We start from the raw sequence: 26,365 nt of genomic DNA on the forward strand, positions 1-26,365 counted from the left end.
CATTGAACCTTGATTTCTTCATTCAGTAATGGAATCAGGCTTGTTGTGAGGACTAAATGAAATACCTATTTGCAATTGTTATAGAAATGTTACTCTATTATTATGAATAAGGTTTGAAGACAGTGTTGGGAAAGTTAGCAGCACAGATCTCAAGGTTGCTGACTGTGACGGCAGAGCATGCAGCTCTCACAACCTTGAATGTGATGCTTGAGACTTTGAGGAGGGTGGGATGCTGCCCTAGAATTCTGCTGATGTCTGTGATGAGAAGACAGAGGTGTATAATTGGAGATGAAATAATGGAAGATGCTATAATAATGGTCTGAAATGGTTGGGAACCTCTAAGTTCAATAATGTTGTAAATCCTGTCTTCCAAAAAATATTTGTCTTTTCTGCCTTTTGCAGCATCAAACTTTAAAGCCAGATGAAACGAAATTCTGAACGTTATATTGAAAGATACTAAGTGACTCAGTAAATATAAATATGGAATTAATGCCCCTTTTTTTCTTCCTAGTCCTTTGTGTCTGAGTAGCACTTTTAGCAATATTATTAATCTCTATCAAATTATGGTATAATTATCAAAGTATACTAGATTTCAGAAACTTGTGTCATTTGCTCCCTCATTATTCTACACATTTAGGAGGCAAGGCTCAGGTAACCTACTAAATATATAATTGATATCCCCCACTTTACTTCTCTATCTTGTTCACCTTATGGTACTCTTCTCCAAGTTTCTTATATTGATTTTTCCTGTCTGTTCATCCCAGATCCTTACCTGCTGATGATTACATACACTTTGACTTTTCTCTTGCCTACGTAGACTCCCACCTTGCTGCCCACTGTGATTTCTGGTAACTGCCCTTTCTCCCTCTGGGCACACTCTGGTAACCTCTGTGGCTACTCAAAGGCCCCGGTGAACCTAGATTTCTGTTACTCTGACCTTTAGTTTATGGGTAGGAGGCAAACATGTCTTTAAAGTCTTGCATTAAACTTTATATAATGCTTATTTTTAATAAAATTGAAACACTAAGTTTAAAAAACTAAAAATATCTGGTAAGACATTGAAATTTGTATGGTAGAGTTGATTAAAAAAAAAAATAGATTCAGAAGATACCAAGAGATAAATTAGAACAAAAATCAAGAGTTATAGATTTTTACATTCTTTAATGACTTCAGATTGCTTAGATAATAGAATACTTAATAGAGATTTATTTTCAGTTTTCTTTAGCTTCCAGTTTTTGTTTAATCTTGCTTGTTTTTCTCTGACAGTTCAGAAACTCTAGTTGTACTGAGTGGTGTTTTGTGGTTACTCTTCTATTATCTTATAATGCTAATGTGGACTTACAATAAAACAATGTCAGGTTATGAAATTTCTGGTTGCTTTATAGTGTACCATTTGTAATGGTAAATCATGAGCTCTGTTGGAATTGGCATTGTTTCATTTGCATAAAGCATATTAACAGTTGTTCTTAACAATGAGCATAGTAATGTTCTTAAAATTTAGGGGCAGGGGGAATTATTGTGGGTTTTGTATATAGTAATAAAATTTAAGAACTAGAAATGCCCAATCTTTCCAAGTTACAGTTTTCTTTCTGATAATAATATTATGCGGATCCTGAGATACATGAGACCTTAACTGTTAGACACCATAATCACCCTGCTGATTCAGAAGATGTTATTCCTCCACTTGGCAAGAGTGGGCAATATATATATATATACACTTTTATTATACAATAGTATCCGCCCCTAGTATTTCTGTGCTTCCATTCCCATGAAGGATTGGACTCCTGAGCAGACTGTGGCCTTCTTATTGCCCCATTCCTCACTACTGTCCAGAACTTACTACTGTGGAAGAGCATAGACCATTTTTGCAGGGCTGTTACTTGTGCAGAGTTTTCTGCAGGTCTTGTCCCTGAAGTCCTCTTAGAAATTCTTAGTGCTGTCTTAGACCCCATTTGGAGACTCTGCACTACAGATTTATTATATAGAGGTAAGACGGGTTTAAGAAAGGCCCATTTGAAGTTACCCCTTGGGTCCTGATTTTTCCTCACCTAAAAAATATAAATAAAAAGTGATAGTATGAAGTCACTCTTGCTGGCTTTCCCAATGGCAACCATGCCTGTCTCTTATTAGTTACCAATGTTCTTAGCTAAGGTTGTACCAATTCTTGAATCATTGCATTTGTAACTAAGGTTTAAAAAATACAGCCAGATTGAGAAAAAAAAAAATACAGCCAGTAAAAAAAGCTCAAGCTTTAGTCTTATGTAATGGGTCTAGTGTTGACATGATTCAACTATCATTTACAGAGGGACTTTTCTCTGTAGGCACTGTGTTAGGCCCAGGGCATGTAGTGGTGAATAAGACCATCTCTGTCCCAAAAGATATTACAGTTTAGTAATGGAAATTGAGAGGTCAACAAACAATTGCTGATAGTATTTTGAACTTGGCCAGTTATTTAATCTCCTCCATCCTCAGTTTTCCTGATCTATGATATGAGACTCTCATTATGATTGTTAGAATTAAATGAGGTGGCGAATGTAAAGTGCTGATCTTAGAGTTCAGCATATGTTGCAGAAAGTACCAGAGAAGCACGAGAGTGGTTCCTCATCTAGTGGTCAGGGGGGTGTCTGCCACACTTCTCAGAGGAGGGTGGTGACTGATGGAGGTGAGTTCTGAGTGAGGTAAGAGGTCCTTTGTTGCCTGGTCTTCCATCTTCAAGTGAGCATTAAACTGCATTGTCAATATATCAGTGTTTTATAAATTATGTCTCAGCATGAAAAGTAATGTTACACAATTATATTTTATATTGTGTGTTATCTTTAATTTTATTTCAGAGAATTAAAGATGGTAGCACAATTGACTCAGTTAAAACAGTCTGTGTGGGGGATCACATTGAATCCATAAATGGAGAGAATATTGTCGGGTGGCGTCACTATGATGTTGCTAAGAAGTTAAAAGACTTAAAAAAAGAAGAATGCTTTACCTTGAAGTTAATAGAACCTAAGAAGGCATTTGGTAAGTTGGTGTGTGAATGAACGGGTGAGAGAGAGAGAGAGAGAAATGTTCCCTTCCCCAGCTTATCTTTCTAGGGGAAATAAGTCCTGACATGTGGTACCATGTGCTTTTAGTGTATCAGTTGAGAACACAGAAAATGATAGCACTACTTATAAGGGCAGAAACTATTGAAAGAAAAAAATTGCCTGGAAGGTCACTTTCTAAACTATATTTGGAATTACAAAGTCTAATAATGTCCAGTGACTTTGACTTCATGGCTATTCCAAACTAACATGGCACATTGTATTGCACTCATCTTGCTGAGCCGTAGAAGTTCTCCTTGAGCCCTCTAACATGTGAATCTCAACAGCAAAAACTTTAGTTATGCACAGAATTGGTGTTTAAAATAGTTACCTAGTCTATTTAAAATACTTTTTTCTTCCATTGGCATTTCAAATTTGGCTGCATGGGATGGTATGAAATTACTTCCACTTTGGTGTGACATCTGTACTTGCTTGATTTTAGCCATGGCAGCTGTGTTCCAACTGTTGTTCAACACTCGCAGGCCATTTCATCTGCAGGAACATGTGCCAGCTTCTCTGTACCCAGCACTATTTCCATAAGCCAAATGATGGCCCAGTGTTCATCAGTGTTAAAATATCTTCAGCAGAATCATTCTAGGCCTGGCCTTACGCATTGATGACCCCATCCACCTGACATACTTTTCTTTGCTTACAGAATATAAAAATTCTTTATAATTTGTCTCTGGCTATTTCCTCAGAGCAGTTTATGAAAATGATGGGAGAATGCAGTGGGTATGGGGAATTATATTTCCCCTCCTTTAGCAAGTAAGTGATGGATCCTAGCCATACAGAAATGGAAGTTTTGCACTGCTTCCCAGTGATTCTTTGCCATTTAATAGAAATATGGTATAGGTTGTATTACCTGTGGGAGACAAATTTCACAGAAGATGTGAGAAAAGGATTCCTTATGACAAGCTGCTTTTGGAGGGCCCAGTGCTGTAGACACCATGATTGCCAGGGTGCATTGCAGCATCTGAGCCCACTTGTCATAGAAGAAGGCGGGTAGCACTCAGGTGTCTACCCAGCAGCTCCTTTTGAAAAGGCCTTGTTTGCTAACCAGCTTCCCAGCTATCTCAGGATATAAACTGATAGGATGTAGCCAGTTTGAGATAGATTTAGACTCCTTGTAAATCAAAGTTATTCTCTTAGTACAACTCAAGGACTGTAATTTCTTTCTACATTTACCTCCACCACATAATCTATTTTTCAGAGTTAATCTTTTCCTATTTTTTCGTGTTGTCTGTATCTAAGTCTAATGGTCTCTGTATCTTTATAGAAAGTTGCTGATATACCTTAACTTTGATGCTAGGTTGGTATTAGTGTTGGATGTTAACAAAGGTCCTGGTATTCACCTATTACTCCTTCATGGTTTTTCCCTTCAGTATCTGAGACAAAGTGTAGATGATTAGTGTACTGCCTGCCGTATATGCCTGGCTGCTGTACCTGTTCTCTGTGGCTTCATGAATTCTGTGGACACATTTGAGAAGGACATTGGGGAGGATTTTCCTTGTGGAGATATATTATTTCAGCATCCCAAATTCTGGTGGTGCTGTGGGTTAGGACATGTGGAAATTGATTTTGGTGCAGGAGTATGTTTTTGTTTTCCAAGGTTTCTATGGCAGTTTATCTCAACTCGACCGAACTTAAACTTGCTGGTCTGTAGGGACTTTCCACTTTGGTCCTTGACTCTGGGCCTGAGTCTGGGGCTTTAGCTCTTGGAATTAGGCCTTCCTGTGCTGGCTATCTGTTAGCCCTTAATCTTGTTGCTTGGCTTTTGCCTCTGAGATAAAGGCAATGAAAATTTGTTTCTCATCCTCTGACTTCTTCCTGGCACTTGGCCTTTTGGCAGGGTGAGTAAGATCAGGAGGTACCTGGGGGAGTCAGGCTTTCCCCGGTTCTCTTGGTCCCAGTCTTCTCTTTTGCTGTGTTTCCTTCATTCCTGTGTCATCTAGCATTGTCACGGGTGCATCGCTTCAGACTTCAAACTCCTTCATGGTGACCTGACTCTCTGTCATCTTGAATTTCTACAGGAGAAAAAGTCCAGTTTAGCTGAGGCAGAATTTTCTCTTCTTTGTATTCAGATAGGCCATCTTGACTGGAGCAGAGTTATTTCTAGGATTTTACCAAAAGCTGTCAGATACAGTTATAGACTCTAATATTTTGATATTTTCCTACCAACTTCCCTAAAGATTCAGCCTGGGGAGGCATGTGGAATGTGTCCCAAAAAATGAGAAGAAGTAGTATGGTTGGCTGCCCTGCAGTGGCTTAACAAGGATGATGAGCACAACTTCTCAGCCATGGATAGGGGAATCCTCACTGCCTGCTCCCATTCCCATATTGTAGGTCCACTACTAGCCACATTGCACTTCTAGGAGCCATTATATGTGCCACAATCTGTTGATTGAGAGCTACAGAATAAACTTTCTAATTTAATGAAAAAGTGATTTTTTGGGGAAGACTATCAGGCAGTTCTCAGAAGCAAAGACAGTTGTGAACAAGCCTTGGCAAAGGTCAGAAAGTAAGGCCGTTTCAGGGATGTGTGGACCAGAACGTTTCATGACACTGGCTTAGTTGACTCCCTCTAATTATTCCCTATCTTAATGTTATTCCACTCAGGATTCAAATTCCTGGGGCAGAAGGAGGAAGTGATAGGTCACATGCCCATCTTGCTCGTGGGGTAGCCTGGCTGTGTGGCTGATAGGCCTACCAAAGTCACACAGAACAGTGAGGGTGAAGTTTCCTTTTGGGTAGGAAAAATGTAGCAGATGTCCATTTTCCTGTTTCTCCCAAGCTGCTACACCTTGTTCTTTAGGCAGAGTGATGTTGGTTTTCTCTTGACTTTGAATCTGCCTCTAGTCACGCATGATGCTGTCAGTGAGGGTGTGCCAGCATGCATCTGGAGAGGGCAGGGTATTGTGAGCTGGCTTTGGGTGTCTGGTCTTAAGGATTACAGTTTTCTGCTCAGTGGTTGGTGCTATATACCTGGTGCTTTGGCAGCGGACTATCTAGAGACCATGATAGCATCACACTTTCTTTCAGGGAAAGGGTGAAGCCCCGTGCTCCTTGGTGCTGGCCACCAGATTTGGAAGGGACCACAGTCCAGATTTGGACTATTGGGAAGGTCCTTCACTTATGTATCCCACAAATAATTTATTGAGAATCTGGTGTGTTTCGGGTACTTCTCTAGGCACAGAGGAATGAAGAAAGAAGGCTAAGCTATAGTTCCTGTCTTTTGAAGAGCTCAGAGTCTAGTAGAAGGCTGGTAGGTACAGAACTGTGTTCCCCTGAAATTCCTATGTGGAAGTCCTAATCTCCAGGACCTCAGAGTGTGATTGTATTTGGAGATAGGGTCTTTAATTAAAATATTAAGGAGTTAAGTTATATTAAGTATTAAGAAATTAAGTTAAAATTAGGTCATTAGGGTGGGCCCTGACCCGATATGAATCTCTTACTTACTAGAAGAAGAAATTTGAACATGGGCACACGTAGCAGGGGGTGCCACGTGCTCGTGAAGACATCTGCAAGCCAAGGAGAGATGCCTTGGAAGAGAGCAAGCCTGCCGACAGCTTCATCTCAGGCTGATAGCACCCAGAATAATGAGAAAATGCATTTCTTCTGTTTAAGCCAGATGGTCCTTTGTTATGGCAGCCCTAGGAGATGAACATGAGGCCAATAGGAAAACAATGAAAAACATTTATAATGCAAGTTGTTAGACTATGGCAGTAGAGCTTGGGCTCCCTAGCAATCTAGAAGGTACAGGTTGGGTATCTTAGTGGTCCTCTGGCCTTGGGCAGATGTTTGAGCAGCTAGTATAAACTGGTCTTAGAGTGCTACTTGCTGGGATAATAATAGTCACTGTTTCTTTAGAGTCTATTGTATCCTATTTCTGTACTCTCTGCTTGGCATATCCAGCCTTCAGGAAACTCATGTCTAGCAGGAGAAGGTGGACATTAAAAGACATTCAATAAAGGGTGTTAGAAGTGCTAAAATGTACTGGAGGTATAAAAGTGGGAGATATCAACTCTACCTAAGGAATTCAGGAAAAGCTTCCTGGGAGAAGAGATTGAGCTGAATTCTGTAAAGAGGTGTGCTGAGTGAACAAATTGGGGAAGATCGACTTAAGGAGTAAGAATAAAACAAGCCAAGGTGCAGGGGTATGGAGCAGTATCAATATTTTGGAATACTGTGTATGTCTGTGTGATTGGAATAGGGGTTATGGGTGGTTGTATGGCAAGAGATGAAGCTCAAGAGTCCATAGGAAAAAATAACCTAGGGCCTTATATATGAAGACAGAGTGGGCAGTGGAGAACCAAAGAAGTTGAGGCAGGGAAGTAATGTGATGAGACTTGGATTTTAGAAAGAGATTTTGGAGACCATGTCAGATGAAGGGGTGGACTATGAGGTCAGGAAAATCCATAAAGATTCTATTGTATAGATCAAGGAGAGAGAGGATGAAATCCTGTATTAAGGCAGTACCCGTAGGCATGGAGATAAATGGTTCTGAGGAACAGACTGGTGTAGCGGAGTCATTTGTGCACATCTCTTCCAGCTCCATGTGCAGTGACATCACATTGGTTGACTCCAGTGGGTTATTTTCATCACAGATTAGGTAAGTGCTGCAAGTCAGGGCTTCTTTAAAGCTTGGCACTGTTAAACATTTAATTTTTAAACAAATGTTAAACATTTGCCTGCATACCACTGAATATTAGGAGGGTAGAAATAATAACCCATTGGATGTAGAGGTAAAAGAAAAGAACTTGCAAATGGTCACGTAGATTTGTGACTTGGGTAGGGGAAGGAGTGTGGTACCATTATTTGAGGTGAGGACTACTGGAAAATAAAAATATTTGGGTGAGGAGCTAGAGAAGAGAGATTGTATTTATAGTACAATTTCGGACCTGATGAGTTTGAAATCTGGGGGAATTCAATTGGAAATGTGTAAAAGGTAGATAGGTATTGAGAATTGGGAATAGGGTTTATGCATAGTCAGATGACTCAGAGTAGTAAGAGAAAAAAGACCCAACACAGAGCTGTGGGGGTACCCAGCATTTAAGGAGTCGAGAGAGGAGGAGCCAGTATAGTGGGGGAAAGGCCAGATGTTGCCTTTTCCCAAGCACTCAACATCAAGTCACTTGTCCCAAGACTAGATGCTTCATCGCAGCTTCCCTAAATTGGCTGTGGGACTCTGAGGGAAAAATAAAGGCTGGTTAGAGTTTAAATCACTTTTTTTCATCCAGTGGATCTCAAGTGTGTTTAGAACACAAAGTAGAGTAGAACACAAAATAGAATAGAATTGGAAATGTCATAGTGCTTTGTGCCTAGTAAGGGTAAGTATTGTTTCAGTTATGTTGTTTTATATATATATATATATATATATATATATATATATATGTATGTATGTTAGTTTTATATAAACATTTGTGTATACTTATGAGTCATGATACATATATTTCTCACTTGACTACAGCACAAAAACATTTGAAAGCCACTGATTTAAATGGCTTTCTCTTGTTAAAAATGTGTAGTTTTCTTTCCCATACCTAACATGGTTTCTCCTGGTCGGCTGCTTTCTGACCCAAGTTTTCTTTCTTGTAGCCATGAGTTGATGGCAGCCTTCCCAGCCCTTATCAAGTATCGGCTGGAATGTCTCTAGTGGTATTTTTCTTAGGTCATTGCTCACTTCCTTTCCCCTTTTGCCAGTGAAAAGGAACATGTCTCTTCAATGAGCTCAGCCCTGCAGAGATTGCCCTGTAAACTTAGACTTTCACAAAACTATGAAAATCTGCTCTTCCATATAAGTGGTGCTAGGACAGACTAGTTCAACTGGTTTGTTTCTTACGAAGCCTTTTAATTTCAGAAAAATGACTTTTAACTGTATAAGTCTTCAGTTTAGTTTTACTTAGATGAGTTTCTACTTCATTTATTCTGGCGAATTTCTTTAATTTGCAATTGTTGTCCTTTTCAGAAAAAGGTTTGTGGAAGAAGCCCTGAAAATGTTTCTGTGAAGTGTTTCAAAATCAGAAAGGGAGTTGAAAGAGAAAATTTACCACTTAAAGAGCTGATAGTCTTTTTGGGGGTTATATTTTTGTAACAGATCTGGGCTATCTTCTTTTAGAGGCTTCAATTCTGTGCTATGTGCCCATCAGAATAGGATGTTCAGTATGTGAAGTACGTCTGAGTCCTTTGAGTCATTCACAGCTGGAAAACTCGGACCTCATCTTCATGATTCAGCTTCACTGATGTACTCATTTTCAAAGACTAAGTCTATTTGATATTAAGAGAGAAACTTTGGCTTTTAAGTTTTATATGGCTTTTTAGATAAAGTATTTTTTAAGCACTTGAAGTGTCTATTTTTCATGCTATCTAGTGAAAAAGTTTCAACAGGCAGACACATTTGGTACTTTTCCATGTGTACTGACTTCTACAAACTGTATCAGGGAGTATGAAAAGTTATAAAGGGGAAACAAAGGGCGAGGAGTTAAGTACGTGGACCCTCACGTCTGGGCCTTGTGTTAATGTGACATTGGGTGAGTTACTTAAATTTTCTGTGCCTTGGTTTCTCCATATAAAAAATGAAGATGCTAATTACTGCATTGGGCCATTGTGAGGATTAAATGATTAAACACACACAAAAAAATCCCTGGCTCATAACAAGTGTTCAGTGAAAGTATTACTATGAAGGTGTAGCCTTTCCTTTAAGGAATAATTTTAGAAATAAGGGGTGAGACAGGAAAAACGATGTGGGTGAGTTGGTGACTAGCAAGTATTTGTTGAGAACTCTGACACTGGGCCAGATTCTAGAAGGACAAATGATATCGCACCTCTTATCAAATAATGAAATATATCAGTATATTGCTGAAGCAGCTGCTATCACTTTTCCAAGTGTTTTCTATGTAGGAAATCATTTAATCTTAACCCATTCAGTGAGCCTCCAGAATGGATGAGGCATTATGCTTGCTGACCTCAGGAAGCTTACAGTTTACACAGAGGGGCAGATCCATTAAGAATCAAGTAATTCTATTAAAAGCAGTAATAGCTGCCATTTATTGAATGCTTACTAGAAACGTAGTGTAGTGGTTAAGAGCATAGACTCTTAGCTAAACTGCTGGGTTTAATTGCTATCTCTGCTGCTTATTACCTATGTGGTTTTGGATTACTTACCTCCTCTATGCCTGATTACTTATCCATAAAGTATTGTGAGGATGAAGTGGGTTAATAAATGTAAAGCACTTAGAATAGTGCTTGGCACAAAGTGTTACATGACTGTAAGTCATTCCTGTTAGGACTGTTACTATTGTGTAGTAGTAGTGGCATTAGCTCTTGTGTCATCCCTCAGAGGGTTTTTCAGATAAGTAAACTGAGGTTTTGGGTGGCTAAATACCTCACTGTGGTCTCTCAGTGGAGGGCAGTACATGCAAGTGTAGTCCTCTAGCCATGTTTGCTCCTGAGGCTGCTGTTCTTAATGTTATGTTACTGCCTTTTTAGAATATAATGCTAACTATGATCTGTGCTGTAATGCAGATGTAAATAAGGTGCAGTTCAATGGAGAGCTAATCTGTCTGTGATTGAAAGATGTTCTAAGGTTTAGAGAGTGGTGGGGACTGGGAGCTATGGTACGTTTGGGAAGGGACTTCCCTGAAGAGAAAGCCATTGGCCAGATAGTTTATGGTAGGTCCTACCAGTGTGAGGGACCAGTATTCCATTTCTTTCTAACTGCCCGTGAGAGGTGACAGGACACCTGATAGAGCTGCGTAGGGATAGCACAGCTGTAAGAGCTGTGGCTTTGCAGTCTGTGCCCTGACCTTGGCCTGCAAGTAGATATGATGACCTGGGCATAGAGCTTCAGAGTAGGGTCTGTGTTGGACAGAGCACAACATCAGCCCTCTTGGTCCTGACAGGGGGAGAGAGACTTAGGAAGCAAAACCAAAACTCAGTTTCTCACCAAATCTGTGGAGTTGGGGGCTCAAAATCAGATTTGATATGACATTTCTTCCTCCAGAATTGTGGAGGAAAAATTTAAAACAACCTATAGAAATGTAAATTGCTGTTGAGAGAAGGGAAGTCATGAGTAGGCTAGACTAGGTGAGAAAGATCCCTAGAGAAGATTACACTTGAACTTGGCCTTGGCAGTTGGAAAGGGAAGTACAGACAAACAGGGTTTCCTGCCGGAAGTGTTCAGGACAGTGAAGAACCTAGTCTTGTAGGGATTGCAGCAAATCAGGCCATGGAGCAGCTCTGCCTCATCAAGAAGAGTCTGAAAACTAGGTGGGGAACCTGAACTTGATTTTGAGGATAACAAGGAATCACTTAGGTATTAGAACTGAAGAATGGTATGATGTAATAGGTTTTGGGGAAGTAAGCCCAGAAGAGAAATGCAGCTGGCTCTGCGTGATTAGAAGAGAAGCTATGTAGGGGGCCGCTGCAGCAGTCTGCGATTAAATGCTGAGGGCTGGGATTAGGGGCAGCGGTGGGAATTTGAAGGAAAGAAAGAAGCCTGATTAATACTCCCTGGGCAGGAATGGGGTAGGAGGTGCCCTGATGCTGCTCAGCAAAAGGAGAGAGGAGAGGAGGTTCAGAGGAAGTGAATGTCACTCCCAAGATTTCTGTCCTTGGAGCATGTGATTAAAAATGGTAACTGGAAATGAGGCAGTTGGAATGTAGAAACTGTTTAGTTGAAAAGTCAAGGGGAAAAGTTCAGTTTTAGATGTTTTGCATTTTGTCTGACAGAGGCACTCTCTTGTATTTTTTGGCAAAGGTTTAAAGTGCTCATAATGGTACATTTTGGGGGTAGGACTTACCACTTAATCATTTTTTAAAGTCATAGTGTGTCCGGCCCTTCTGTCTAACCAGACGTTGGTTCGGCATTTACCACAAAGGTTCTGTAGGAAAAGATAAATGAAGAGTAAAGTTGTTTTATGTGGGGTGTGGCTGATATGTACATAAACACTGAGTGTAACTGGTAAGTGTCTTTTAAATGTAAAGACCCAGCTGGATAAAGACCCAGGCCTTTCTTCTGTCTTAGTCCTTGATGGCTGGGTCTCTGCTTGGATGTCACTTTCTCTAGGAAGTTTCAGACTCATGAGGGTGAAACGCGAGAGCCCGCTTGGACCTTTGATACCATCCCTCCCTATGAGCACATAAATTGAAGTGATGACATCTGTTCCTTTTGGTTAGCGTGAACCAGTCCCTGAGATTCAGGTCAGCTCTGGGAACACTGGGGAAGGTAAAGCATTTCTGGGCCTGTGATGTTGAGGGTCATTGGTATACAAATCGAGCAAAGTCCTGTCTGAGGTGCCAACTGGCTACTATTTTGATGTTTCTCTTGATGCTGTGTAACTCCAGAGATGGAAATTACAGAAATGGATTAGTGAATTTGGTGATGTAGCTTGGTTCATCCTATGTGGGTGGCTAGGGGAGGGGGCTGTATGTTTCCTTTTCTGGTATGATTTGTCTGGTCACTTGCTCACGTGGTGTCATATAGTTCTAACAGGACACTTTAGGTTGGGTTGGGGAGTCCAGTGAGCTGGATGCGGGAGGGCTCCACACTGCTGAGTGCCTGTATGAGGTGCTGGGACTAAATTCAGCCACTTTGGAGAATCTGAGTAGAGCAACGGGAGGGTCATCTGTCTACCCTCCTATAAATTGAAGGGGGAATATCATAGTGTCACAGAAAAGATAAAATAGAATAAAAAAGGAGACCTTTTTAACTTTGTATGTGAAGTGACAATTTTCTGAATATTTGAAGGGAGACCTTTGCCTGGTTCTCAGAAAACCAGTGCAGTTTTAATGTAGAGGGGGTGGGAAGAGCAGATTCAACTATACCAGCGGAAGCAAACGGCAGCTGCACTCTACGGTATGAGCCTGGTCAATGGGCTAAGCACCTTTCATACATTAGCATGTTTGAATGCTTGAAAAAAACTGTATTTAGGTGTTACTCTCATTTTACAAATAAGGACTTATTCTCAAGCTCACACAATTTGAAAATGGAGGAGCTGGGGTTTAACTCAAGATTCTCTGATCCTAAAGTCCACCTTTTGTTCACAGAGCAACTGGTGGATACAGCTGTGTCCATCTTGTCTGCCTTCCATTGAAATCATGGCTCCGCCCCTGCTATGAAAGTGAGGCTGTGTACTCCAGGGCAACTAGGGCTCTTGTGGGACCAGAAGACCTCATTCTGTGCCCACGTTGGGGGAATGCCCAGCCTTCCTCTAAGCCATGTTGCACGTGCTCCTCCTGAAAACAGGGCTTTAGTGTCTGCCAGCCCCTCTTCTTTCTCTAGGGTTCAGGCTGGGACTAGAGATAAATCTTTCTGCCTTCTCCCTCTTCCCACCTCCCCACCTGACCTTCATGATATAGCAGAGATAAGTCGGTCTGTTTATTGAAAATGTGATTTAAAATGGGGGTACATGAAGAATGACATGGTGCACGTAAACATTGTATTTTAAAACATATTCTTCCACTACTTTTTTCTTTTTTTGACATAAAATGCCCTTTCTCTGGGTGGAGGACAAAAATGGGAGTTCTGTGAATTCTTATCACAACCTTAATGTATATCTCTGGGTTCTGTTTTACTTTTAAAAACCAGACCCAACATACTTTCTGTTTAAAGATATTTTACCTAATCTCCTAGCATCATTTTGCTTACACCTATTTTTTTTTGCAACTTACCCTTATGGAGTCTTTCCAAAGCAGTTAACCTAGTTTTCCTAGCAATAAGTCCTGGTTTCATACTTACTTCATCAGCTCATGTACTTTTAAATTAAATTATCTAATTAGTATAGCAGATACAATTGCCACAGAAGGCTTTGGGAACAAACGTGACTGCATCCTGGTGATGTCCAGCTCAGTTGTGGGAGCAGCTGTATGCTTGCGTCCTGTGCCCCAAGGCCTGCCCAGGCAGGCGGTCACTATGCTTCACTGGAGTGAACACCCTTGAATCCAGTGAATCCAGCTGGCTGCAGGCCGATTAGGATGGTCTGTGGTGTGAACTGCCTCCCTCCCATCATTCAGTCCCCAGAGAGGCCTCATGCAAATTAATGGAAAGTGACTGATTTAGGGCTTGGCCTGGCTAGTTAGGCATGTTTAGACAGGCCGGCACCCCAAAAGTATGCCAGACTAAAAACGTTTTCAATCTTTAAAACATTTTAAAAAAAGGACCTTTTTATTCTATCTGTGGGTGAATAGGATCATCCACCTTGTTTTCATGTATAAATGATTTGATTTATGTCTCTGAGTCAAAGGATTGTGGAGAAACATGGCTTCTGTTTCCTTAGCCCTACAAACTGCCTCTCTGGAGTCCCGGCCAAGCCAGAACTTAAAATTGAACTTCTGGTGCCACCAAGTGGTTAATTTTGAGATCACTCTGCCAGAGAAGATGGCTTGACAAACACAGTAATGACAAAAAAAACACACAAAAAAAACCTGGGTTGAATTAGGCAGAGCACAGAAGAGTTTTAGGACAATGAAACTATTCTGTATGACACTGTGATGGCAATTATATGTCATTGTACATTTGTCCAAACCTGTAGAATGGACAACACCAAGAATGGAGCCTAATGTGAACTACGGCCTTCAGGTCCTCTGATGTGTCGGTGTGGTTCATTGATTGTAGCAAATGTATGGCTCTGGTGTGGGATGTTGGTAATGGGGGAGGCTAAGCATGTGTGTGGGGCAAGAGGCTTATGGGAAATCTGTCTTCTCGATTTTGCTATGAATCTAAAAGTGCTTTAAAAAATAAAGCTTATTAAAAAAAACACAAAACTTCCACTCTGTACACACAGTTTTCCCTCTAGCTAATGGTGTTGCATGTAAGAGCAAGGTAAGACAGAGACATCATCTAGACCGCCTGGCTGACTTCTCAAGCATGATGACAATCCCTTCATGAGGTTTCCTCGATCCAGAGTCTGAGTCCTTAGCTTTGTAAACACCAGAAACCTCTTATCTTTTTGAAGTGTCCAGAGTCGTTCAATTTTTCAGGGTTATAGCATGCTCGTGAAAAACTTGAGTCTTGTTAGTAGGTTGGAATGCCCATATATTACTTTACAGTTAGAAGTGAGTACATATGGTGGTAGACCAGAACACATTTTCCACTGAGCAGTTTATTTTCCACCTTGTAGGAGATTTATATGGGAATACAAATCACACTAGGTACATTGCTTGGTGAAATCACAGTGCGGTGGTGTGTGTGTTGTGGGAGAAAGGGGACATGAGGCTGTCTGTCTTGAAGGTTAGTATCATTAGGCTGCGTCTCCCTTGACCACTGTAGATCTATGCATAACTCTGAGCTGGGAATACGTTGCTGGGCAGTGCAGAATCCTGGATAATCTTATGACAGACTGACCTCATCTTTTTCTTTGGGCACTTGTTTGGAAACTCTGTGTTGAACATCTTGCTGCTCTTGATCCATTTTTCCTCAGATGGGGCACAGTTGCGACTAGTAGGGCAAATGCTCTAGGCTTCCTGCTACAGTCCTAGTCTCCGGAGATGGTGTCTGGTCAGCATGATGAGTGTTAACATCATCAACCACCGGTTACAGGGTTTTGCTTAGGGAAATTAATTATTGCATGATAAATTTAAATTATTTCATTCTCAGGAAAACTTATGTTTTGTGCTATGATGATTCTGTCCCCAAATGCAGGGTAAAATTAATATGTAAAATCCTTAACTGCTTTGGAGTAAGTTCCCAATAGCAAGACGGTACTTGTTGAAGATGGGAATTATTCTAGATTCTAAGTAAGAATGTGTTTGAGCAGGCCACTTGATGTCTGTGTCTTGAGAGCTTTGTACAGACCTCACTACCTCCTTCACTTAGCAGCCTGTCCTGTGATTCCTCACTGAATTCAGTTATCTCCAGTTCCTGGTGCAGCCCCGTCCCCACCTCCATCCTCACCTCAGACTGCTGCCATGTTCTCTCGGTCAAGGGCAGGATATTTGTAGAAGTTATGGGTTGGTAGCCTATGAGTAGAATCTGATCCACAGATTTCTCATTTTTTGCCAATATGGTGTTTTAAATGTTTGACCTAATTGCCAAAACTTAAAAAATAAGAAGATTCATGAAAAGTTCTAAGTATTCAGTTTCTTTGCAAAAAGTAGGTTTGGCTGTTCAGGGTCGACATTTCCACTGGGCAGTGAGTTACTGGAGTGGCCTCTATAGGGCATGCCCTCGGAGTTATCCTCAGTCTCCCTCATTCTACCCTTTCATCATTTATGTCATTGCTCGATGTGGGGGATAGGGGGTGACTCCTGGGGCATCGGAGAAACAGAAATAAAGGAGACAGGACAAGTGTAAGGGAAGCGGTGGCTTCCCATGGACTCTTACTCCTGTTCTCTTCCCTGCCTTCTGAGAATTCCTTTCTTAGAAACTGTTCCCAGCCTCTTTAGAACCCTGCTTCTCTTGGTGTGTCACCTCTGAATTTATCCCTTGTGCTTGCAAGAGGTATGGTACTGGAGTATCACTGGGGAAAGCATACGACCTTGGGATCACAAGACTTGGATTTGAATCCCAGCTCTGCCCCTTACTGATTTCAGTTTCCTTTTCTGTAAAATGAGGGCTGTAACTTGCCTTATATTTGGCATGAGTATTAAACAGGATTTTGTATAGAGATCCTCAAGCAGAAGGTAGGTACTCAAACAATAGTGCCTCTGTCCCTTTCTTCTATCAAGACGTGACTCTCCCTTCTTCATGACCTTGATGAAGTACAGCTAGACTTCTGCCTCTGTTTTCCTGCCATGTACACCTCTTTCTTATGATAAAGCCCAGTTTTATTTTTTATTCCTTATAACTTCATCTTCTCATGTATACATTTTGCATATTTCCCTTTTCTTTTTGTAGCCAGACCTCTCACTGAGACTCCCATATGAGAATAATGGGTGGCAGGTGAATTTATTTTGTTTTGAGAAATTCTATAAGAAGGCATACTTTTCAAATCTCTACAATAATTACACATAGTTTTGTGTGGAAACTACATTAGCTTTTATAGCATTCTGTTGGAATTAATTGCATGTTGTTTCCCATCCATTGTATGTTTATAGAAATAGAGCCGAGGTCAAATGCTGGGAAGTCGTCAGCAGGGAAAATGGGTGCTGGAAGGGGGACACTTCGCCTGAGATCAAAAGGTCCTGCTACCGTGGAGGAAGGGGTATGTTATGTTCATTTAATTCCCATTCTTCTTGGAAACATGTGGACATTCATGTTTACTAGAGCTGAAAATAAAGGTAAAATCATGTAGCTAAATCAAATACCATACATTCTAATTAAAGCATGGATTTTAATTCATTGCCTACTTAAACATTATGAAAGTTATTGAAGGTGTTTAAGAAGGAAAAACAGAGACTAAGTGCAGGAAAAGAGGTTGTGATCTATAGCAGTCTTTGGCTACCTGCAGACAGCTTTTCCTTGAGTCTGTAGACAGCTGCACTGGCTCAAAGGCTTAAATAACCAAAGCGCTCTGAGGGCCAAGAGCCACCTGCAGTAGTGTAGGTGGCTTTAGATTTAGGTAATGAAATATTGTATTTGTGAACTCTAGTGTCCTCAGGTAAAACATCTTGTAGTCATCTCTGACTTTCTATTTCATGACACACGTCCCTTCCAGCAGCAGATCTTGGGGGATCTGCCTCCACAATAGACAGGAGTCCACAGCTTCTCACCACTGTGACCCAAGGCGCCCTCGTCTCATCCTCAGTACTGTAGACACTTTCTGTTCACTCTTCCTGCTCCCCCTGAGCCCTCTTTCCCTCTGGGCTCAGCACAGCAGCCAGAATTCTCCTTTAAAAACACAAGTGAGATTGTTACTTTTCTGTTGAAAACCCTTGGGTGGCATCCTATGTCACTCAGAATAAAAGCTAACACCTTCATGGTGACCAACATGACCGGACTCTGCATTTCTTCTCTGACCTTATTTCCCCCCCACCCCCTGCTCTGTCTGCTTCACCCACGCACGCTGTCCCCACATACTCCAGACTGTCCCTTCCGCAGGGTCTCTGCACTGCTGTTACCTAGACCCGAGTGTCTTGCCCCTTCATGGGCGTGCTTTGCTCCCTTGCCTTCTTTAGGTTTCTGTCCACATACCACCTTATCTAAAAGGCCTTCTGTATCTTGTATAAATAGCATTTCTCACTGCCCCTCCCACTGCCCAGTCTTCCTTGCCCTTAATTTTCTTCAAAGCAGTTAACAGTAGGACTTGTCTGACCTTTGTGTTCTTTATATCTATTGTCCAGCTCCTTTGCTCATGGGTCTTGTTTACTGTTGTATCCCCAGTACCTAGAACAGTACCTGACACATCGAGGGAGCTCAAATTCAGCTGATGCTGAATGAATGAATTAATAAATGATTCATTTATGCTTAAGAAGAGTAAGGGTCTTGGTGATTGACTGGGTCAGAATTTGAGTGAAGACAGCAGAAGAAAAGACAAATGTAGGGAAGAAGGGTGGAGGAAGAGAACAACAGGGATTAAGGGTGGAAGTGTTAAGGACTGAAAGTGGCAAGTGTCAGGTCTGCGCACAACAATGAAGACGGTGGTGACAAGCTTGTGGACGTAGCGGCCGTCAGGCAGGCTGCCGAGGTAGGGAGCCCCCTGCAGGCAGGGGCCCAGGCATCAGACCCGGCTTGTCTCTCAGTGTGTGCACATTGGCCTAGGGTTCCCCGTATGTTTGAAGAGCAAACGAGTGAGACAGGTGAGCAGTTCAGAGGCTGTTTTCCCAGAGTGGGATCCCAGAGCTTAAGGTGTGATGGTGTCCAGGGCTTGTCACAGGGGCAGGCAGCTGGAGCAGACACTCAAGGAACTGTGAGGCCAAGGTTGTCCTTTCGAGTGTTGGAGTCACCCAGGATGTTGTCAGTTTGGGGGAATTGAGAGGTAGGTTCCAAAATGGGTACCTTTGTCCTGGCTGAATGAAAGGACTGATCTGGCAGCAAATGACAATGGCGAGACCTGGGAGAGCCAAAAGCATTTGAAGATGAGGTATGAAGAGGTACGTGAACGAGCCTGGGGCAGTGACTTCTGGTCATTCCAGTGCCTGGCACACTGCCAGCATATTGCTGCAGACCAGTGATGGTCTAGCGAATGAAGGAAGAAACCCTGGGGGGGAAGAAAGGACTCTGTGAGAGAATGGAAGGACGGTGCGGGGGAGCTGGCAATGGGGGCGCAGAGAACCCGTCTGCACTTTCCAGTGGACGCTGTGAGGAAGTGAAGGACAGAGCTTAAAACTGCTTGCAAAGGAAGTAGGGTTGGCAGGAAAAGCTCCATGTCGCTTCAGGAGGGTCTTCTAGTAGTTAACATAATAAATATTTGTTGAGCACCTCATTGTATAAGATGCTGGGATGAATAAGAGCAGCTGAAAAATCTATCTGGGAAGTAGGAAAGATTCATTCGAAGATAGACATCTGAAACTCCATTCCTGTTTGTACAGCCTGTTTCATTAAATAGGGCAACTAAAAATAGCTCATAATGCAAGGAAAAAGCTAGTTTGGTGCTAATATTAAATTTGATACAAGTGACTTTTGATCTAATTTCAAACACTAATGGGTTTATAGGTTTGAAACAAGTCACCCCCTTATAACTTAGCACAAATTCTGAAAATGGTGGAAGAGACTCCACTTTCATCCCTTGTGATTTATACAGTGTGAATTTGTTGAGAAAGACATAATCCAGGTGCTGAAGGTACAAAGATGAATAAAGACCTTCTTTTTCCTCTAAAGGGAGAGAGCCATGAAAGGAAACCATTACAAACCATGGGGACAGGGCTGATGTCCCAGAAGAGGGGTTGATCAGGGAGGTCAGGGATGGGGAAAGTGGGGAGTGTAGGGACGATTTCCATCCAGAAGAAAGGATTGTTGATTAACGATGGGAAGGGTGTTCTGGGCATTAAACAGTTGGGTTTGGGGACCTTGTAAGTGTCTGTGGGATTGGAGTCTCTTTTGCTAGAGGTACCTGGTGGAGGATGATGAAGCAGGAGGTGTGGGCTGGGTCAGGATGTGAAAGGCCTGTGGATGATGGGGGAGCCCTTTAAAAATTGGGAAGAGAGCAACCTAATCAATTTTGCCTTTAAAAAAATCTGTTGGTTCTGGGGGATGGACTGTTGGGCAGGGTGGATTTTCAGGATGAAGACTGCAGGTAGGGAGACAATTAGGAAACCTCTGCAAATAAGAAAAGATGAGGACTTCACCCACACCTTCAGAAGGTGAATGGAATAGCCATGATGAGATCAAGAACTAGGAGGTAGAGCAGTAAAATATTGATGTCTAATTGTGCCTGAGAAGTATTGCTACTTGTTAGGAAGACTTACAGTTTGGCTGGCTGGATACAAATGTAAACAACTTAAGGTACTTTTGTATACCTTGTTGCTTTACACAAACCATGTATGATGCACTGGAAAGCAGGTGAGAATGGGTATATTGTGTTTCTTATGGCTTTTAAGGCTTAGTTCAAATAAATAAAAATATGAGAAAGTTGTGAAAATTTTCTCAAGGATATAAAAACAAAATTTTATTTGCAATAAAATGCATATTTTAAAATAAGTTTGGAGAATACAAAGCAACATATTTATAACAGTATTAAAAGTATTATGAATTATTACAATCTAATATTGAATTCTGCATTGGCACCTATATTTGAGTATTTAACGTCTCTGGGTAATTTATTTTTTAGCTATGAAGCCATTTAAAAGCAAGTATTGAAATAAACAGTGTATTACCAGCCTTTAGCAAATATTATATCAAGATTTAAAAAATATATATATAATTATGTTTTTCACTGAACTTTTTAATAATAGGTTTAGGACGAACAAGAATGTTTTGATACCATTAATACATACAAATTATTAAAAAATATTTCATCATGATCTCATCATATAAAATTTCTATTTGTGTGTATTTTATAATGTATACAGTATATTAATGTGGTAATACCTGTGTGTAATTTATAAAAAATACATACTGTTAAAAAATGATTAAAGAAGACATGTTTAGGTGATATAAACTTTATTTAATACTTCTATAGGTGGACAGTCTGCAAAATGGGAAAGGAAGGCAAGAAGCTTTTAGAGGATAAAGAATAAAGAAGAGAAAAGAGAAAAATATAAAATAGCTGCTTGGCTAGGGCCATACAGTTAGCCTTGTTTGGGTGAGGAGGCCGGGAGTTGGCTTGGCGTTTGGGGACTGGCTGATTGAATGTGCTGCGTGTCTGGTCAGATGGAGCATTTCTAAGGGCACGAAAGTTATCTAGGTTTGGGTGTGCTGATGCATCCCTGGCAGGGGTATTTCTTGGGCCTAGAGGGTATTTCAACCATACAATAAAAGTGAATACAAAATAAATAATGAGGGTATGTGTTCTGAAATGTTTTACTCTTGGGTGATCCATTAAAGGGAGACCCTGGCCTGTACCGCAGAGACCAAGGCCTTTTTTGGGTGCCCAGGGGCTCTTTACTGTGAGTCACGCCGGCACTTCCGTGGTTGCTGTACCGTGCTGTCCACTGACCTGGCTCTGCCTCTGCACACGGGCTTGGCGTACCCATGGCCTTCCACTTGTGGGGCCCTCTCCAGCTCATCTGACACCGGTTCACCCTTGAAAACACAGTCCTTAAGTCACCTGCTTTCTGAAGTATTTCGTGACTCTTTCATATGTCCCTGTGCCTTTTAGATCCTTTAAAATTTGTCCTCATTATTGTTAAATAATTATTTATTTTCACATTGTCTCACCTTCTTGGTTGCTAGCTACTTGGAGATTTTGTTCCTGGCTTTTCTAATTTGAATCCATAAAACTTAACGCTGACGTTAAAAATAAATATTTACTGTATTGATGTGTACTGAGTTACAGACTACATTCTAGATAGAGTTCCATTTAAATTAGCTCAAGTACACAACGATGAACTGGCTCAACAACAGATTTTCTTCTGTGTTAGCCTTGACATTCAAAAGACTTTATATAGAGATGTAATATCTTGTTTCTCTTTTCTTTGATGAAGCTCTCTGAAACCAAAGCAAAGGCAATTGAAAAGATTGATGATCTTCTTGAATTATACATGGGAATTCGAGATATTGAATTAGGTAAGATTACACTATTTTAAAAAGTCTTATATTTTTTAATTTCATAGAACTTAATGCTTATTTATGTCATGCTTGCATTTGTAGTCAATGACACTTGTCAAGATAAAAAAAAATTTGTATAGTGATAAAAGGCATAATGAAAATAAAGGTAACAAAGAATAATGAAAAGAAGACCTGGCTCTTACCACTCAGTAGTGGTAAGGCCTTAGAGTCAACTTTTCTGTACTTCAAGTTTTAATCTAATCAACTACAATAACAATTTTCCTTCATAGGGTAGTTTTATGGATTAAAAAAATATATGAAAATAATTTTTTAAATGATATATCTGAGACATTATTTGATACATCAGATTTACATCATTTAAATTGTATATTATATTAAAGATGTACACATTTAATAAGGTTACTGAAACACTGAGCAATGAATCAGAAATATGAAGAGAAAGGACACACCTGGCATATGACTGATAAACGCAGTTGAGCAATTGAATTTTTGTGTATTTCTTACGTCATTGTCAGATGTCAGGGTCTTCATTGGCTGCAAGTAACAAAACAATAATAACAGCATACTGAATTCCAAGGGACTTAAGGGAAAAAAGGAGGGAAATGCATTGTTTCTTATAGCTGAGAAGTTCAGGGGCAGATATTGGCTTCAGAGATGGCCGGATGCAGAGTTCTCACACTGCCACCAGGATGTGATTTCTCTCCTGTCCCATTCTGGTAGCATTTCAGGTCCCCCTAGCATTCCCCCAGAAGCTTCAGGCCCTCCCTCCGGGGCTTGTGTCTCCACCCTCTGTACCTTACTTAGCACAGGTACTGAGGGAAAGAGGAATTACTTTCCAAGTCATTCAAACAAAAGACTCAGCATTGACAGATTGGGCTGATTGGCTGCCTTGAGCTAGTCACTGAGGCCAGGGGGATGGTGAGGTCCGTCTGGGTCAAATGCTCCACATCTGGAGCTGAGAGTGACTCTGAAATACAAGGGCTGAGATTGTGAAAGGTCTGACTGTTCCCATGCAGAAGCAAGATAAATGTCCCCTTAAGAAGGGCAGTTGAATCTTGGGTGGGGAAAGAGTAAATATGAATTGTCGTGGGGTTGATGCCTGCTTTCATCCATGAGTGTGTGCTTGTGTCAGGTACTCCATAAATTTTTAAAGTCAAAGACTTGGACTGTTATTTTACCTGTTATCAGGTATTTTGCTCTAGTTCCCAGGTGGGTATTTGAAGCTCATTCTTTCCTGTTCTATTTCTACTCATCTTCCCTTTTTTTAGTACTTTTTTTCATATTTTTTTCTTGCCAGTGTGAACTTCTAAAGTAAAATTTCCATGTTGGATGTACAGATGATATTTATAACTGAAAAATATTTGTACTCTTTCTAGCTCCCAGAAGTGAAATGTAAATTTGCATATGATAGATCTTTGCTCTCCACAGACATGTTAGAGCTGAGATGATCTTACAGAAAGCCAGTGTCTTAAAACTTTTCTCCCTAATCCTTTTACACTTGGGAAAACAGAGATTTGTGTAAATGATATGAGCCTGTGACAGTTATGCAAATGATTTGCAAATGAGAGCAAAGTATTTAGAAATGGCAGTGCTCTTAAACTCAGGTAATATTTGTTGGAAAAATAATATATCTCTATTCAGTTGAGAAGTTTTCAAATAGTCTAACTATGAATATTGTAAGATTCAAAAACTACCAAATCAATCAGTAGATCTTGAGCTCAAATTTATGAGAACCACACTTTTCAAAGGTGAGAACTTAAAAACAGTCCTCAACTTTAACTTAATTTTGGGTATAGGCCTTATAGTTACTTAATTATAAATTGGGAATGGTTAAGTAAGTTAATTTGTTCTTTTGTTATTAAATATATACAAGTATACATGGAAGAATGTTGGATAATGGCACAAGTAATTACAAATGAATTGAGAAACAGCTCTTTAAGAATCAATTTTCTTTCACTTGGACAGATTCAGGACACTAAATATTCCTCACAAATTCCTTGTGAATTAACTAGCAATCCCATTATAAAGTTAATCATTTGTACCAGTTCCTCGAATGAAGTGAAAAGTCATTATCATTACACACAGTTAGCACCATGATCAGTTACCTGGGGAGGTAAAGTTTAAGGAAAGTAATTATTTGAAGAATGTCAACATTGTTAAATTAGGAATTTCATTATTCAGATCTGATTAGTATGAAATATAAATCGCAAATGTGACACTGATTCAACAGATGAATATATTTACCTGTTTGTATTCCCAGTGTTGTTAGCTTTCAGAAATGTTAAGTCTTAACACAAATTACATTGACATTGTTATTCTGGAGTTGTTAATATAAATTTACATTAAAAAATTTAAAAAATAAAATACCAACAAATGACTAAAACCAAAATACTGTCCTCAAAACAGCATTGGAATGTATTTATCATTTGAAAATGGAAAATAATTCAAATGAGTTTATGTAGGAAGTAACCTGGAAGGTGACAGTGCTTTGTTTGGTTGTAAAGTTAAGTTGTGAACTATAATTTTTCAACCAACACGAAGCCAGCATAGGTTGCTTTGGAATATTATCCATAGGGGGAAAAATGGGTTCTGAAAGATTTTGTGTCCTATAAGACCTACTTTTAGGGAAAGTTGTGTCACATAAGTTTCTTTATGAATATTTAAGTCAACTCTGTAAACTGTATGTAGAACTACAATATTTTCTGATATCAATTTTAAAAGTTTGGAGATTATCCTAGCAACTTCAGAATTTTAGGATTTCTAACTTATTAAAAGATTCAGAAGTACATGGAAAGAAAATTTGAACAATAGTTTCTAGGTCATTTCTTCATACAAAATCTTTTTTCTTAAAAGTATACAATAATGGTGTTTTAATGGGTAATTACATTTCTTCCTGGGATGATTTTCTTCAGTGAATTCAAAACAATCAACACTATAGAAAGTCATCTTTCTCAGATTAAGCCAATGAAGTTTAAAAATATGTTTTCATTAGAAGAGCATATTCTACATTGGCTGTGGTTTTGATGTTTGACTCATGTCTAAGTTGCTTGAAGTGGGTTGATATTTATAAAAAGTCTTAGGGAAAGTAAATTCTGAAGACCTTCCATAGGAGGAGATACAATTACAGATTTAATGGTTAATTAGTGGTTAATTAGCAATGTGATGACTAATTTTTATTCCTGCTATTATCATTTTATAGGTTTGAAAACAGATTCAGAGAGGTTCGATAAGTTGCCCAAGGTCAGCTAACAAAAGTTGAAATTAAATTCTGGGACTTTGATACTAAGATTGTTCACCTGCAGTAATATTTAATGTCTAAAGGTTATGTTTAAGTATTAAAAAACTTAGTGGAAAATATAGATTGATCTATATAACCAAACTAAGATTGGATGGAAAAGGTGTTGCTGTTCACAACATAAAAATATTCTCAAAATGGCCACTAGAGGACAGCACTTAGGTGCTGTATGTGGTAAAAAATTCTCTTACTGGAATATTTTTTGCCAGATTGTATTCAGGTGTTAAATATTGCAGTATATTTCAGATCTGTTATAGTTAACATATGAAAAGCATTTTGAGTAGTTGTCATTACGTTAATGTTGTACAACTTTCTAAAAAGCACTACATTTTGTTAAAGTTTCGTTTTGCTTTTCTCTTAAATCAGAAAAACAATCTTTTACCAAAAAGGATAAAATTATGCCAGTTAATTTCTCCTGTAAAGTGGTTTAAAATCTATGTTTATGTTTTATGCACTAGCAAAAAACTCATGTTTCAGTATATGTCCTTTCTTAATTTTTAAAAAAATTCACATAGCAGATTACTGGTTTTTAAAATATTTATGGACCACTGTATTACATACAATATTTCCAACACAGTTATGAGGCTGCGTAATTGGTGTTTTGTCACTTTGTTCTTTTTTTACTTTTCTGCTATGTCAGAATGAGTGCATGAGTGAGATTACACAGTTTGGATGTGAGGCTATAGCATTCTATCAGACCAGGAGTTCCTGGAAGGCAGATAACCTTACTCAGTTTTTTAATCTCAGCAACTATCACATACCTCTCTCAGAGTAAATACTTGGTAAATGTTTGTGGACTGAATGTCTGTTGAGAGGAAGAAAAATAGTGAATTCACAGGGAGTATGAGTCCTAATTTCATTAGTTTGAAGCTTTAATCCTTGGGCAGCTTTGAGCCTTAATTGCCACATCTTTATAAAAGGGGTACATTAAAAACCTCAGTTTAATGCCAATGC

General features: G+C 39.9%; 1 protein-coding gene across 3 annotated transcripts in view; it reads left to right on the forward strand.

Annotated features, from left to right (window-relative positions):
• Nucleotides 1-26,365, forward strand: part of GIPC2 (GIPC PDZ domain containing family member 2) — a 69,992-nt gene that overhangs the window by 27,687 nt on the left and 15,940 nt on the right. For all 3 annotated transcript variants that reach the window (XM_036890280.2, XM_036890279.2, XM_036890281.2), the window contains 3 exons: nt 2,832-3,012; nt 17,106-17,212; nt 22,032-22,113. In XM_036890280.2, coding sequence (XP_036746175.2) covers nt 2,832-3,012; nt 17,106-17,212; nt 22,032-22,113 — 370 coding nt within the window. The remainder of the gene's footprint in view (nt 1-2,831; nt 3,013-17,105; nt 17,213-22,031; nt 22,114-26,365) is intronic.

The sequence above is a fragment of the Manis pentadactyla genome, chromosome 4 (genome assembly GCF_030020395.1).
Source record: "Manis pentadactyla isolate mManPen7 chromosome 4, mManPen7.hap1, whole genome shotgun sequence".
In the NCBI taxonomy this organism is placed as follows: domain Eukaryota; kingdom Metazoa; phylum Chordata; class Mammalia; order Pholidota; family Manidae; genus Manis; species Manis pentadactyla.